At 39.6% G+C, this 13,603-nt stretch overlaps 1 protein-coding gene across 13 annotated transcripts in view; it reads right to left on the bottom strand.

Moving 5' to 3' along the window:
- The window catches only part of CCDC178 (coiled-coil domain containing 178), a 130,288-nt gene that overhangs the window by 103,233 nt on the left and 13,452 nt on the right, over positions 1-13,603 (bottom strand). For 12 of the 13 annotated variants that reach the window (XM_083747704.1, XM_083747706.1, XM_083747702.1 and 9 more), the window contains 7 exons: positions 12,231-12,370; positions 10,788-10,822; positions 9,623-9,699; positions 7,343-7,537; positions 4,754-4,974; positions 3,080-3,222; positions 649-802 (listed from right to left, as the gene is read on the bottom strand). In XM_083747704.1, the coding sequence (XP_083603830.1) occupies positions 649-802; positions 3,080-3,222; positions 4,754-4,974; positions 7,343-7,537; positions 9,623-9,699; positions 10,788-10,822; positions 12,231-12,370 (965 nt within the window). Of the gene's footprint in view, positions 1-648; positions 803-3,079; positions 3,223-4,753; positions 4,975-7,342; positions 7,538-9,622; positions 9,700-10,787; positions 10,823-12,230; positions 12,371-13,603 lie in introns of those variants that run through there. The other variant, XM_083747700.1, reaches the window with a different exon arrangement.

Raw genomic sequence — 13,603 nt, 5'->3', positions numbered from 1 at the left:
ATGGTGCCCCCCCCCGGCACTGTCCAACTATACAATTGCATGGATCTATGATTCTAAGTGTTATTTCCCAGTGCTGGTGCACTTTCTGTTGAATCTGATCAAGTGTTCAGCACCTGGCGGCTGCCATCTGTATCTGCCTGCAATCCAATACCCTGGTACATCTAATATAACAACACTGCTGTGGGCACTCTGCTGTAGTGTGTGATGGGAAAATAAAAAAAAATAGCAGTCACCCAACTCAAATGGGATGCATACAGAAACCCCAGGGTAAGGATATGGAGGTGGCCAGTGGCAGTGTGCTGCTCATTAGCAGTGCAAAAAGGACTTCTAGTTGATGGCAGCACTATTGGTGGAGCCCACTAACACTTACTGCAGAAGAGGCCGAAATTAGGCACAGTGAGTCCTGTTCAGAGGTGTAGGTGCCAACAGATGTCCAAGCATGCCTGCTGCTGACCCTGGGGGTCTGGCAAGCTGGACAGTATTATTTTAAAAAATCTATCAAACATTTTTCACTTAACTAGATAACATTTGCATTTATTTGACTTATTACAGGACACTTAACATTTCAATAGACACAGTGTTAAGGACTTCATGTGGCATTCACTTCTAGAGGATTTATTTGCTTACATATAAATATTCAAAACTCACTTTATCGTGCCAAGTCTTTAAATCAGCCTTTGTCTTTGCTTCTTTCTTGTTTAATTCTTCAAGAAGTTTTTTACTGTGTGATACTGCTTCCATTTTTGCTTTTATCTTGTAACTGAAATCATCGGCAATGAATTCAGCATCTTTAAGCTCTTTCCTAAGAAGAGGCAAGAATCAAATTATCCATCTGGCCAACTAAAGAAGCTGTTTATTAACAAAATATTACCAAACCAGTCAGAATAATCAGGTTTTCTCAGACATCTTGCCCCATTCCACTGCCCATGTAGCAGCACTAGATCTGTTTCATTTTTCAAATTCTAATATGCAACATGATCCTAAGTATGTTTACTTATGTGTAAGCCCCACTGAGTTATATGTACTTAGAAGTACAGTCTTAGCCTCTTCCCTCTTAGCATAATTTGTGTAAGTTAACCATCAGCCACTTAGTTAAGAAACACTTCTGCTAGCAATCTGATCTGTTATAACGAACATTTGTTATAATGTAGTGGAAATTGACAGGTAGGATGAGCTGATGAGAGAGTGAGCAAAACAGGAAGATTAAAGTGCTCATCTGCTATCAACATAGAGGGTTGTAATCAACATAGGAATAAGAATTGTCTGCTTTCCTACCCCTCTGCATTCTCTGCTTTCCTGTTCTGGGAGTTTCCCCAAACCTCTAGAGCAGATTTGAAGGCGGCATAGAGGTGGAGAGGGAGAATTCCCTTTGCACTAGCACTAATTCTTGTGCTATAGCAAATATTTGGTTGAATATTTTTACATCATTGGTAAATCATGGTGGTGCAGAGTTAGCTGCTATTTTGTCCTGCCCTGATTTGCAAATAGTTCTTAACTGTGATTTAACGTGAATGAGCAGCTTGCTTGGTTGTTCTTGACTTACTGCTAGTGGTTTGTTTCAATGAAGCAATGAGCTCAGATTTGAATGACTACAACATGCCAAGCCTTGTGCTTTGGTTTGAAGCAGCATGTGACTAGAGCCACTATTTTAAAGATTCTGTATTGTTGAGGTTTTTGTTATTTTGTTTGTTTGTTTGTAAATTTCTATCTTAGTGTTCCTCCCAAAGGATCCAAAGTTGGCAAAAATATCTTTAGTAATAAAACAATACAATGCAAACTTCTAAAAACAATTCAAACAATTACAGATTGAGGGAATGGGCTATAACCTAGGCTAGAGATAGGTGGTATAAAAGAAAAATATTTCTGTTCCAAAGGAGCCCAGGGTGGCAAACACACAAATGATAAAACTATTAAAATATTAAAGGCATCTCCAATACAAGTGCAGACTGGGAAAGATTTCTAACTAAAATGCTTGTTGGAACAGGAAGATATTCATTAGGTGCTGAAAAGACTACATAGATAGTGCAGCTCCCTCCTTGCATTGTTTCTTCTGTTATCACCAGGTTGGTCACTGCTTTCCTTTTGGGTGAAGACGGGGGGAAAGTAGGTGTTGAGCGATTCTGCCTTCTCTGTCACCCAACAGAATTTATCTGTTTTCTCCTTGCAGAGGACCTACTATTTGTCTGTTCTTCCTCTTGCTTTGCACATAGCCAAAGAAACTTTTATTACTATTTTTAACCTCTCTTCCAAGCCTGTGTTCCTTCTGAGCTTTGGCCAGCATGATATTCATCCTGCAACCAATGGCTACTCATGTATACTCCTCCCCTTTCGTCAGTTCCTTATACGTGGCCTTCTTAAATCTCAACTCGTCTGTAAGCTCCTTTCCTTTCTTCCTGGAATTGTCTGCATTTGTGCTTCTAACATTTCATCTTTAAGAAACTCCCGTCCATCTTGGACTCCCTTCTCTTTGAGTATTTCTGACCATGGGATCTCACTCTGTAGTTCCTTAAACGTTTTTTTGAAATGGGCCGTCTTGTCTGACTACACTCAGCTCTCCCTTGCCTCGGTATCATAAAACTATTGCTGAAAGCATTGCGATAAAGGATGTTTTATAAAAGGACTAAGTAACCCTAAACTGAACACATTTTTAATTATTCTAAACCACCACCATGAGAGGTGGTGGACTCTCCTTCCTTGGAGGTTTTTAAGCAGAGGTTGGATGGCCATCTGACATGGATGCTTTAGCTGAGATATCTGCATTGCAGGGGGTTGGACTCGATGACCCTTGGGTCCTTCCCAACTTTAAGTTTCTGTGAAACATTTGCAAATACCAAGAGGCTGGAAATAAAAGGCAAAAGCCTAAACCCCAAAACAAAATGTTAATGTTCCACATCTGCACCAGATAACATTTAAAAGCCACAGTGCCCAACCCCTGTAATCCTGAGAATGTGTAAAGCACACAAGAGGAAGGAAGAAGTAACTTAATCAGACACAGCTTTCCAAAGAATGTAGTAGACTATATACAAAAGGAGAGAGACAACTTGAACAACAATAATACCACAAAAATTAAAATGCTTACTTTAAACTCATCAACAATGACTCAGCTATTTGTATTTGTTCAGCCATATATTTTCTTTCCCTTTCACACTCTTCCGTGAGATCTTGATGCAAACTGTTCACCATCACAAGTTCTTCATGAACTACATCATATCCAGTTTTGGTCTTTAAAAAGTAAAGAAATTAATCTGAAAGTGCAAAGCTCAAAATGTTATAAGATTGTTCTCACTTTTTTGACTCCTTGTGAAAAGGTGTAGTGTTATTTATTTAATTCTTTTGCATTTTTCTTTGCTGCCTTTTAAAGGATAAAACTGAGACTTAAAATCCAATCCTATGTCCATTTACTCAAAAATAATCTCAGCTGAGTTTAATGAGAATTAGGATTGCAAATTTACATACAGCTAAAACTCTTTGGGAGGCTGGCTTACTTTTACTGAGTATTAGGCAACCAACTATTTTCCCCTTTCCCAAACAGAAGGTGGCTTAAGTTTCTTCCTTTGGGCAGATGGATTAAGAGGGTGTGAATAACCATAGCCAATTTAAAGAATTTGAGAGTGCTAGTCTACTGCAGTAAGTCCTGTTGTACATTAAAGATGGACACATTTATTGTGGCATAAACCTTTCAAAGAAGCAAAGTTACAAATGTCCTCCTCTTGACTTTTCCACTCTGTGCCTATGTTAGATAATCCCTACCCACTCCCAAAATAGTGGTTTGAGGAGGACCAATCAAATAAAGTTTGGATCACTATCATCAAAACATTTAACATTATTTTATCGCTTTTAGTTTTGTTGCATCCAACTTTGCTTAATCATACAGGATTTGTTTGTTTTATTAAATTTCTATACCACCTTTCATCTGAAGATAACAGGGTGCTTTACAATATAAAATCACGAAAAACACATAGCATAAGAACAAACACACACACACACACACACCAGTTTAAAAGGATGTATGTAGATTGTTTAATTAGCTAAAGGCATGGAAGAACAGATTATATGCACCAGCACTCTGCTTGTTCACAGGAAGCCAAGATAAACCAAAAAGTCGGATTTACTGTGATGTATGAACATGATCAATGTGCGCTCGAGTTAGGAAATTATTATAAATGATTTCTCTAATGATTTTTTACAGCAGTTTCAATGCTGCTTTGATAGAACCAATGAGAACAACGGTTCTTCCAATAACTTTGCCTTTCTTTTATTTTGCTTTTAAAAGTAGCAAGTATTTTTTTAGTTAACCTTCTTTTAAATAGTTTTCAAATTGCTATTTAAGCTGTAAATCTACACACACTGGTCTGAGAAGACTCACTTACTCCACGGAAATTACTGCTACACAGACAAACATAAGACTGCACTGTTAACTTCATAATGTCATACCTGGTTTGAAAGAAAATGCTGACTTAACCATTAATTTAAAGCCACTTTTCTGGTTGGGTCTGTATTTAATTTAGCATTTATTGTTATATATATTTCAAAGAATTTGGCTTAATCTATATATTACCTTTTATAATAAATCTGCCTTTTCATAAGTTAGGACTCTTCTAGATTTCTACTTTAAAAGGTGCTGTACTTTCACATTTCTCTTTATCATTATAGGCATGTAATAATAATAATACAGGAAGAAAATCTCTGAAAAGGGCATGTACCAATCTCATTGGGCATGGGGGAAATAAAATAAAATATTTAATCTGTTTACCTGTGTGTATATCTTTTTCACTTGTACCATTGCACCACCTTCATAAGACAGCTTTTCTCCCAGCAGAGGGCTGTATTTCTTCATGTAGGCTATATTCTCCAGAACTTTTGCATTAGCTACTTCTATTTTTGTCAGTTGGTTTACTGCATCCTGGAGCTGATTATTCTTTTCTTCAAAATGCCATTGTAATTCTGAAATATCTCGTGAACACTTCTCCCATTCTGCAGAAGAAAAATAAGCTATGCAGTATAACAAAATTATGACAACTGCATTTAAAGACGGAACATATAATTTCAGCTGATACACTGTCAAATCTCTACACAGTTTCCTATGAAATATATGCTCACATAATCCTTCTGTGCATACAACAGCTGCTGAAATCGTGCCCCTGGCAAAGAGAAACCAAGTTCGGTACCTTTCCTCACATCAAACCTTCCATCTTTGCTAGTTGAGTAGAGGAAACCCATCCTGTCACAGCAGGGAGCCATTTCACGCTCCGGGATGTCAGGGTGGAACAAGTGAGTCGCTACTTCCACGCAGAGCTACTCCTTGTGGCATCAGGCAAATCTCATTTTCTGTAGCATTTTCTACTCATATTTCTTTCATCATCCTGTGAACTAGCACTATTAAGGGATGAGGCAGTAGGAAGACCTTGGACAGTGGTATATGGTTCTGAGGCATCCAACGGCCACATCTTGGGGTGGAGTTCCATCCAGGAGTGTAGATGGGCAGGACTTAAGCGCCCCACACCCTTGCAGCATCTTACTCTACTGTGTGTCACTGTAGCTGTCCTATAGGAAAGTCTCTCAAGTCCTGCTGGAGTTTCTTCCTTCAAGGCTACCAATAAGCTGTCCTGCCCAGCTAGCCTTGTGCTCTCCAGCAAACTCTTTGCCTGCCCTTTCTGCACTTACCATGTGCCTCCTTCAAGCAGCTGCCTTGGCAGAGGCTGCCTACCTCTGCACTCTTTCCCTCTCTGAACTGGCTATTACTCTTTTGTCACCTCTCTCAGCACTTCTTCCCTTCTTGGTTGCCTTCCCTCTTTCCTACTCCTCTGCACACATCTAAAGAGTTCCAGTCTTCCCCTCAGGCAATCTCCCCTCTTCCCTAATTGGCTACATCTGTGGCTCCTTTTGGCTTCTGGGTGGGTTAGTGCAGGGATAGAGAACCTATGGCCTTCCAAATGCTGCTGTACTCCAACTTCCATAATCCCAAACCACAGGCTATGCTGGTTGGGTCTGATGGGAATTGTAGTCCAACAACACCTGTAGATTCCCCACCCCTGGGCTACTGAGCATACAATGCCTAAATGTGACCTCAACCATCATGGGCAGTCATGGATAGCCCAACCTTTGCCATAAGTGGGAGTGAGAGAGATGCCACAACAAGCCGGGGGATGGGGAGCTGGTGGTGCTCAGAATGTATTTAACCTGGGCATGGGTCCCACCCTTTGCTTCTTTCCTCTTGTTGTCCACCTATGACCCTTATCAGTAGATGTGAGAGCAAAGACATGGGCAACTGGGAAGCAAGCTTGAAATAAAGCTGCTCTCTCTTTTTATTTCATAGCTCTGAGCAGAGTTCCTTGGCTCCTCTGCTACTCTTGATTCTTGAATGTTAAAGCAATGAAAACGAGATATTTACCATCCACTTGAATAACTTTCTATCTTAGAATAAGAAGTAATCAAGAAAAGAATTGAGGAGAGCATCAGCTTCACCTTCTACTGCAAGAGGTGAATGGTGAGATAGGAAAACCTAACTCTGCCTTGCTAAATAAATGATAAAACAGAGAGTAACTTGGAAAAGAAAGTTAGTTTGCTTTCGTGTTCCATGGTGATTCTCTTACACTGCATTGCTTGAATCCTACTGAATGGTCCAAAATCTATGCATCTCCCCAACACCCTGTAAACTCATCTTGAGCAGCTCCATTAATGAATAAGCAGTTCAATTGGGAAAGGTTTACTGCCTTGTGCACCACTGGTAGTGTGAGCTGTGGCTAATGAGAGCTGTAATGCAAAACATCTAGAAGGCACCAAGTTAAGGTAGTTTGCCTCACTGGAATACAAGATCCAATAGGAATGATTCTCCCCATTTCTCAGGTAGCCTTGGCTAAGCCAGCTTCAGATGAGCCCCAGCTGAGAGGGGATGGAATTCATACACTAATGTATCTCAGGCTGACCTAGGATGGGAGACTTCAGCTGGCTCAATGAGAGATAAGCCTATTCCACCCCACACACCCCTCATCCTGGCAGATCTTGGGTTTGGATATAATGTCATGATATCTTTGTTATCAACACAGCTGATTTTGGTGATTGGCTACTGTTATGCTATGTGTTATGTTATGTTATGTTATGTTATGTTATGTTATGTTATGTTATGTTATGTTATGTTATGTTATGTTATGATTCTAATTTCATTGCCTTCTAGTTGCAGTTTCCTACCCACCCCAAGCTTCAAGATGCATCTCATGCAGTCCATGACAACTTACACATAATCAACTTGTTAGTATCTAAGTTACCAAAGGGCTTTGGGGGTCATATTCAAGTAAGTCTGAAAAAGTTTCTCACACCTGCTTTACAAAGTTAATTTTCATACCTCTTTGAACAGCTATGGGAAGCTGTTCCAGCCTCCAGCGTGACAGGTTATCAGCATTTAGGTATAGCTTTTTTCTGCGGTTTTCCTCAAACTTTAAAGCATCTGCAGCCCTCTTACGTTCCTCTTCTAATCTCATAACTAATTCTGTGACCTCTGCCAGAACAGCTGTTGTTTTCTGCTTTAAAGGCTGGACATCTTTTGAAATTAAAAAAAGGGGGGTAGAAATATTTGTGCCACTGTTTCACATTTCAGGTTTATCTAAAATGCATGATCTGAGATGCATTTTTAACAAGTTTTTAGCATGTCACATACACAGTCCTAGAACCAGGCACACAAAAATACAGTTTATACAACAATAAACAGTGCTTTCCCCCCAGAAAAATAGGTGCCAGAACTCACCATGAAGTTGTTACAGTAAGTTGCTGTGTGACTCGGGGCAGCCCTGAACAGATATCAGTTTGTCAACCATGTTTACCCCCCAAGGATGTGCTAAAAACTACGGAAAGCTGTCTCCATAGCTGGTTTGGGGGTTGCCCCTGGTTGTGGTGCACATCAAATAAATGCACCCCTGGCTCCCTCATTCTCTTAGATTCAGGCAGATGGCCAGGGCAACTGGGAAGCAGGAGGCCATGTGCTTTAAATGTATGGTGGATACTTCAGATTCCCTCCTCCCCCATTCTCTTCCTTTCTTGTTATTCACCCTCGAGAAAAGCTTTCCTTATCCCAATGCCTGTCTCTGCCCATCTTTTATGTAATGCTTGTGGCTTCTCTGTTCCCTTTATCATACTGCTGCTGCTTTCCCCTCTAACTCTTGCAGTTCCTTTCCAGTTAGTTTCATTTACTGAGGGTCAGAGAAAAAGTGACCATGGCTTGAATAGGTCCAATTGACTAAACGTAGGTGGCTGCAGTTCCACACACAAAACTGCAGATGGTGCCTAAAGAATTCCAGATATGCTGCAGTCCCAAGTGGGCTTTCCCTTCTTTCAAAAAGCAACACATTAAGTATAACTGCCCAGAAGAATTGAATTCAGATAGGTGCTGCAACTTTATATTGATAGCTATAAGGTGAAGCCCATTGCTGTGCTATTTCATGGCAATCACATGAGGACTATGTATGCTCTGCATTTTTGTTGTTGCAATAATGCTTCAGTTAACACTTCTCTGCCAAATTTCCTGCAGTATTTTGCAGTTTAAAACAACAGTCAACAGAGTGAATTTTGCACCTGGTCAATGTAATAGTTTGAGGCTGTAACTTTCAGACTTTTTACCCAATTTGGACCTCAGAAGATATCTGGAGGAGATCCAGAATGTATTGAAATAATTTGTGGGAGCATCATGGAAAAGATAAAGTATAATGGTATAAAATGTTACAGATAGGTAGCTGTGTTGGTCTGCCATAGTCAAAACAAAAAAAAATTCCTTCCAGTAGCACCTTAAAGACCAACTAAGTTAGTTCTTGGTATGAGCTTTCGTGTGCATGCACACTTCTTCAGATACACAGGTATAAAATGTGTACAACATGCATGGAATGTGCCTTGTTTTTCAGATTTTGCATAAGTAAATGCTAAAGCTAGTCTAGCGACTGTATATATATTTTCTCCATTTAGCCTACTATTGTAAATTACACAGACAAGGAATTATTGGGGTGTAATTGCTGGGCAAAACAATACTTGCCCCCTTCTTTTCTACTAGAATCAATACTTAACAGTACTGCTTGCCGCTGTGCGTAAAGCAGCATGAGACACAACTCTGCCTGTTTTCATGAGAAAATATTCATCAGCATTAAGAAAAATTTGAATATTTGAATGTTTACAGTGATGATAAATTATCCATGAAAACACTATCCTGCAAATGTATATAGCTGTTTACATTTTAGCTTATGTTTTAGTAAACATTATCTAAAAGAAAATCTGTTTTGGTTTCTCAGTTTCAAAAACACAACATACTTTCAAAATCACTGTTATCTGATATATCTTAGTATAAGCAGTGAACACAGAATGTGTCGTGGAAAAGGAATTTGGAAAAGGTTCCTTCACTGTAGCTAAGGGCTATTTCAACACAGCAGTCAAGAGAATTACTGTTTTCTCCTTTGGTCCTCTCCCTTGCAGAAATTTCTGAGTTACAAATGGCAAATGGCATCATCCTACAGATTCCAGACATTCCAACCACTAGATAGATGGGCACCATCTAGTATAAATAATTCTGTAATTCTCAGGAAATAAGTTGAACTAAATAGTTTGGCTAATAACATTGTGACAGAGAGGGTAAATACATTTTTACCTTCCCAATATAAGGACTGTTTAGCCTTCAGTTCAGAGGATAACCAGCTATCTTCAATATTTTTAATATCTGACTCCCTGTAAATATAAGTAAATATTTTAAGACTGGAACGTCCTTGTAACATCTACATGTTACTTCAAATCCATCTTCAGTATCCACATCTTTCATGAAACTCTTGCCTTAATCAAGACACCTATAACCCTCAAGATGTTGCTATGAGACTTCAACTCCCACCAATATGAGAATGTTCCCCATTCTCATATTGAGAGCCAGTGTGGTGTAGTGGTTAAGAGTGGTAGACTCGTAATCTGGTGAACCGAGTTCGTGTCTCCACTCCTCCATATGCAGCTGCTGGGTGACCTTGGGCTAGCCAGACTTCTTTGAAGTCTCTCAGCCCCACTCACCTCACAGAGTGTTTGTTGTGGGGGAGGAAGGGAAAGGAGAATGTTAACTGCTTGGAGACTTCTTTGGGTAGTGATAAAGCGGAATATCACATCCAAACTCTTCTTCTTCTTCCTGGCTTATACCCTTAACACCTCAACTCTTGTGGGAAGTTAAATATCAAGATGGCGGGGTGGGAAGTCACTTTTAAATTTGTATTAAATTAGAATTAAGGTGATGGTAAATACATTTTTTTAAAAAAATTGAAAAACATTAAAAATTAATTGGTCAAAATATAAGTGGGGATCCCTATGTGTGCACAAGCAGGCTTCCATCATTAAAGTGAATGGCACTATTTAGCGGGAAGAAACTCCAATGAAAATCCTCGTTATTACAAATTTTATATGGCTGTTATTGTATATATTTTAATTTTTTAAATAGCTTTTATTTTGCTTAAACAGATACATATAAATATGAACAACCAAAAATTACAAAGGAAAATTCCTTAATAGTAATGGGGGGGGGGACTACAAAAACTACAAAAAAATATTGAAGTACATGACACATGTTCTGTGTCATGTATTTTAAAATTTTATATACGGATGTTTTATGACGGCCTATACTTGTAATGCCTAATAAAGATTTGGCGAAGTAAGCAAGCAAGCATTAAAGTGAAAGGAGAAGCCCTTATTCATGCTAGAACTCCATGTGTGCATTAGTAAAATAAAAACAATTAGAATAGTGCCTGGTACAAACATTAAATCAAAACTCAGAAGATCCTTACCATGGAATTTTCTCCAGCTTGTACAAGTGATCATACTGCAAATACAAAGTAGATGCTTCATTAACATATTTTATGTTGTAGAATTTGCGCTGAGTATGTGTATGGAGATAAGCTGCATTTGTTTTTAAATGATTTCACCGACCACAGACTTAAAAAAAAATCATACAAATATGACAGCAACGTTATATTTTATGTATTGCTTTCCTAAACATGTCAAGCCTTGTAACAGCAGCTTTCATAATGGCAGTCTATAAATCAGTTAACAAGATTAAAATCTTAATTTTTCTATTACTACTTGGCTTACAAAGTAAGTGTAATCTGCCAAATATTTGAGTTGTGGATGTAGTGTGTGACAGTTGGATCAAAGGGTTGGATCAAATGATCCACCTCTGGGCTATTTGTGATTTCACATTTAAGGAAAAAATATATAGATATTGTGAAAATACAATGACTGGACACACATCCTGTTCTGATATATTGAAACCTGCATTTCCCAGCCAAACTGAAAGTTTTTAATTTTGTAGTCAAATAGCAGTGTAGGGAGCAACCCAAAATGTCCATCATCATAAGGCAATCAAAATAAGAAAATTCTATACAGTCTTATTATTTATTAAAGTTGTTTACTGTCCTCCATCCAAAGAATTCAGGGTGGTTCACAGCATCAAAATACAAAAACATATTGTTATGAATGCGGGCGTGGTTGCTCGAGAGCAAACAGGCAAGACTCCTCGTTGGTCTTTTCAAGGCTTTATTATTTGTCCAAAACGTTCACAATGCAGACTGACTCAATTCCATGTCTGCTCAGTTGCTAGCAGAATCTGGGAGTGGGCGGTCCTTAAACTCTCCCCAGCAGAGCAGTTTTTTGACCCCCATCCTACGCCTCCCCTCTCTGCGCATGAGCCTACTGTGCAGAGAGGGCATGGGCAAAGCGGGACCTGCCTCCCCCACCCCACGCTGCTTTGCTTAGGTTCGGTGTTATGGCTCTCCCTTGCATCTTCTGAGCCCTGCATCCCTTCCCCACTGGAGCCGTGGCTTCACTCCTCCCTGGAGGATTAACTGCTTCTCAAGATCTCTGGCGGCTCCCTGTAACCCAACTGCCCTTCCACCTCCCATCTCTGCGCTGATGGCAGTTCCCTGACACATATTAAAAACAAAGCAAACCAATAACCCCCTCCTCCCAGATACACATTTAAAAGCACATAGAATGTTAATCAGACAAAGGCCTAGTTCAAGAGGAATGTTTTTGCCAGGCGCCTAAAGATATAAACTGAAGGCACCAGGCGAACTGCCCTGGGAAGAGCAACCCACAAATGGAGTTTTCGGTATTATTGCTATTGTTGTTTATTATTGTTTTCATAGTATTACTTGTGCGCCTATTTTTGATGTCAAATGAAAATGAGCCCTAGTAAAATTTCTGTGAAGGTTGGGAAATAAATAAAGTACCTGTTGAAAGGATTCTTCCACTTTTACTTCTAGATCTTGAATGTGATGGATAGCTTTGTGAACACATGAAGCTGGAGCATTTACAGCAGCACAGCTACGCTGCTTGCAGGGCAAGCCCCCCCAAATGTTTTCCTTCATCCCTAAAAGTATTCCAAAAAAATGGGGGGAAATGCAAGTAATAAATATTTTTAAAGTTTTACAAGTTAGAAAGAATGTGCGATCACTACATTTTATAACTAGATGTCACACGGAATCTTGTATTTCAAGCTCCCAACATCCTTTCTTTCTTAGAAACCAGGTACCAATTTTGATCAGGATGGTGGTGGGAAGAGGAAATGTTAGCTATTTGCATCCATGCCAATTCTCTAACAACTCAGGGCTGCTTTCCCTCTTTTTTTAATTACTGTGAGCCACTTTGGGAGACCATAACTGTCTGAAAAGCAGGATAAAAATGTAGTGAGTAAATCATTATTGCACATTCAGGCACGTAAGAGCAGCCTTATCCGTCACACTGGAAGAGGTTAGGATGCTGACTCAGGGCCTCCATGGTATTGCCTCAGCTGGTAGCCAATGTAAACCAGAAAATGGAGCATTGCAGGTACTTGGATGCTATGCCAGGCCATCTGCCAGCAATACGCTCACTATGGGTCTCTTGCTGTGCCAGCCTGGAGCTGGTGTAGCAAAAGATTGTGTTTTTACTGCTCTTCCACCTTTTACCTTGTCCAGTGTGAGCTACAGGTCTTCAAAGGTGGTGGTGGCGGCTTCACCACTCCATTCCTGGCCAAGATTCAGGATTGCAGCCCATTGCCATAAAACGTTTTTAAAAATACAGGCTTGCCATGTAGCCCTATGCAGTTCAGTGGGACTTAGGTGGGATCTGCAGTGGTACCTTGGTTCTCAAATGTCTTGGTACTCAAACAACTTGGAACCTAAACACTGCAAACCCGAAGTAAGTGTTCCAGTTTGTGAACTTTTTTTCAGAAGCCAAACATGCTCCGTTCTTAGTGTTACACTTCCAATTTGAGTGCCACACTTTTGTTTTGAGTGTTACACTGAGTTCTGTCTGTCTTTGCTAATTATGCATGTTTGTTTTCGAGGCTTTTTTGTTTTGTTTTTGTGACTGTGTGGAACCCAGTTCAGCTACTGATTGATTGATTGATTGTGTGACTGCAGTACATTGTTTATTGCTTTCATTTTATGGACCAATGGTCTCATTAGATAGCAAATTCATGTTAAATTGCTATTTTAGGAGTTGTTTTTAAAAGTCTGGAATGGATTAATCTGTTTTGCATTACTTTCTATGGGAAAGTGCACCTTGGTTTTGGAACGCTTTGGTTTTGGAACTGACTTCCAGTCTGGATTAAGTTTGAGAA

Source organism: Podarcis gaigeae, assembly GCF_964106915.1.
Source record: "Podarcis gaigeae genome assembly, chromosome: 7".
Lineage (NCBI taxonomy): Eukaryota > Metazoa > Chordata > Lepidosauria > Squamata > Lacertidae > Podarcis > Podarcis gaigeae.
This window is presented reverse-complemented; position numbering and strand designations above follow the sequence as displayed.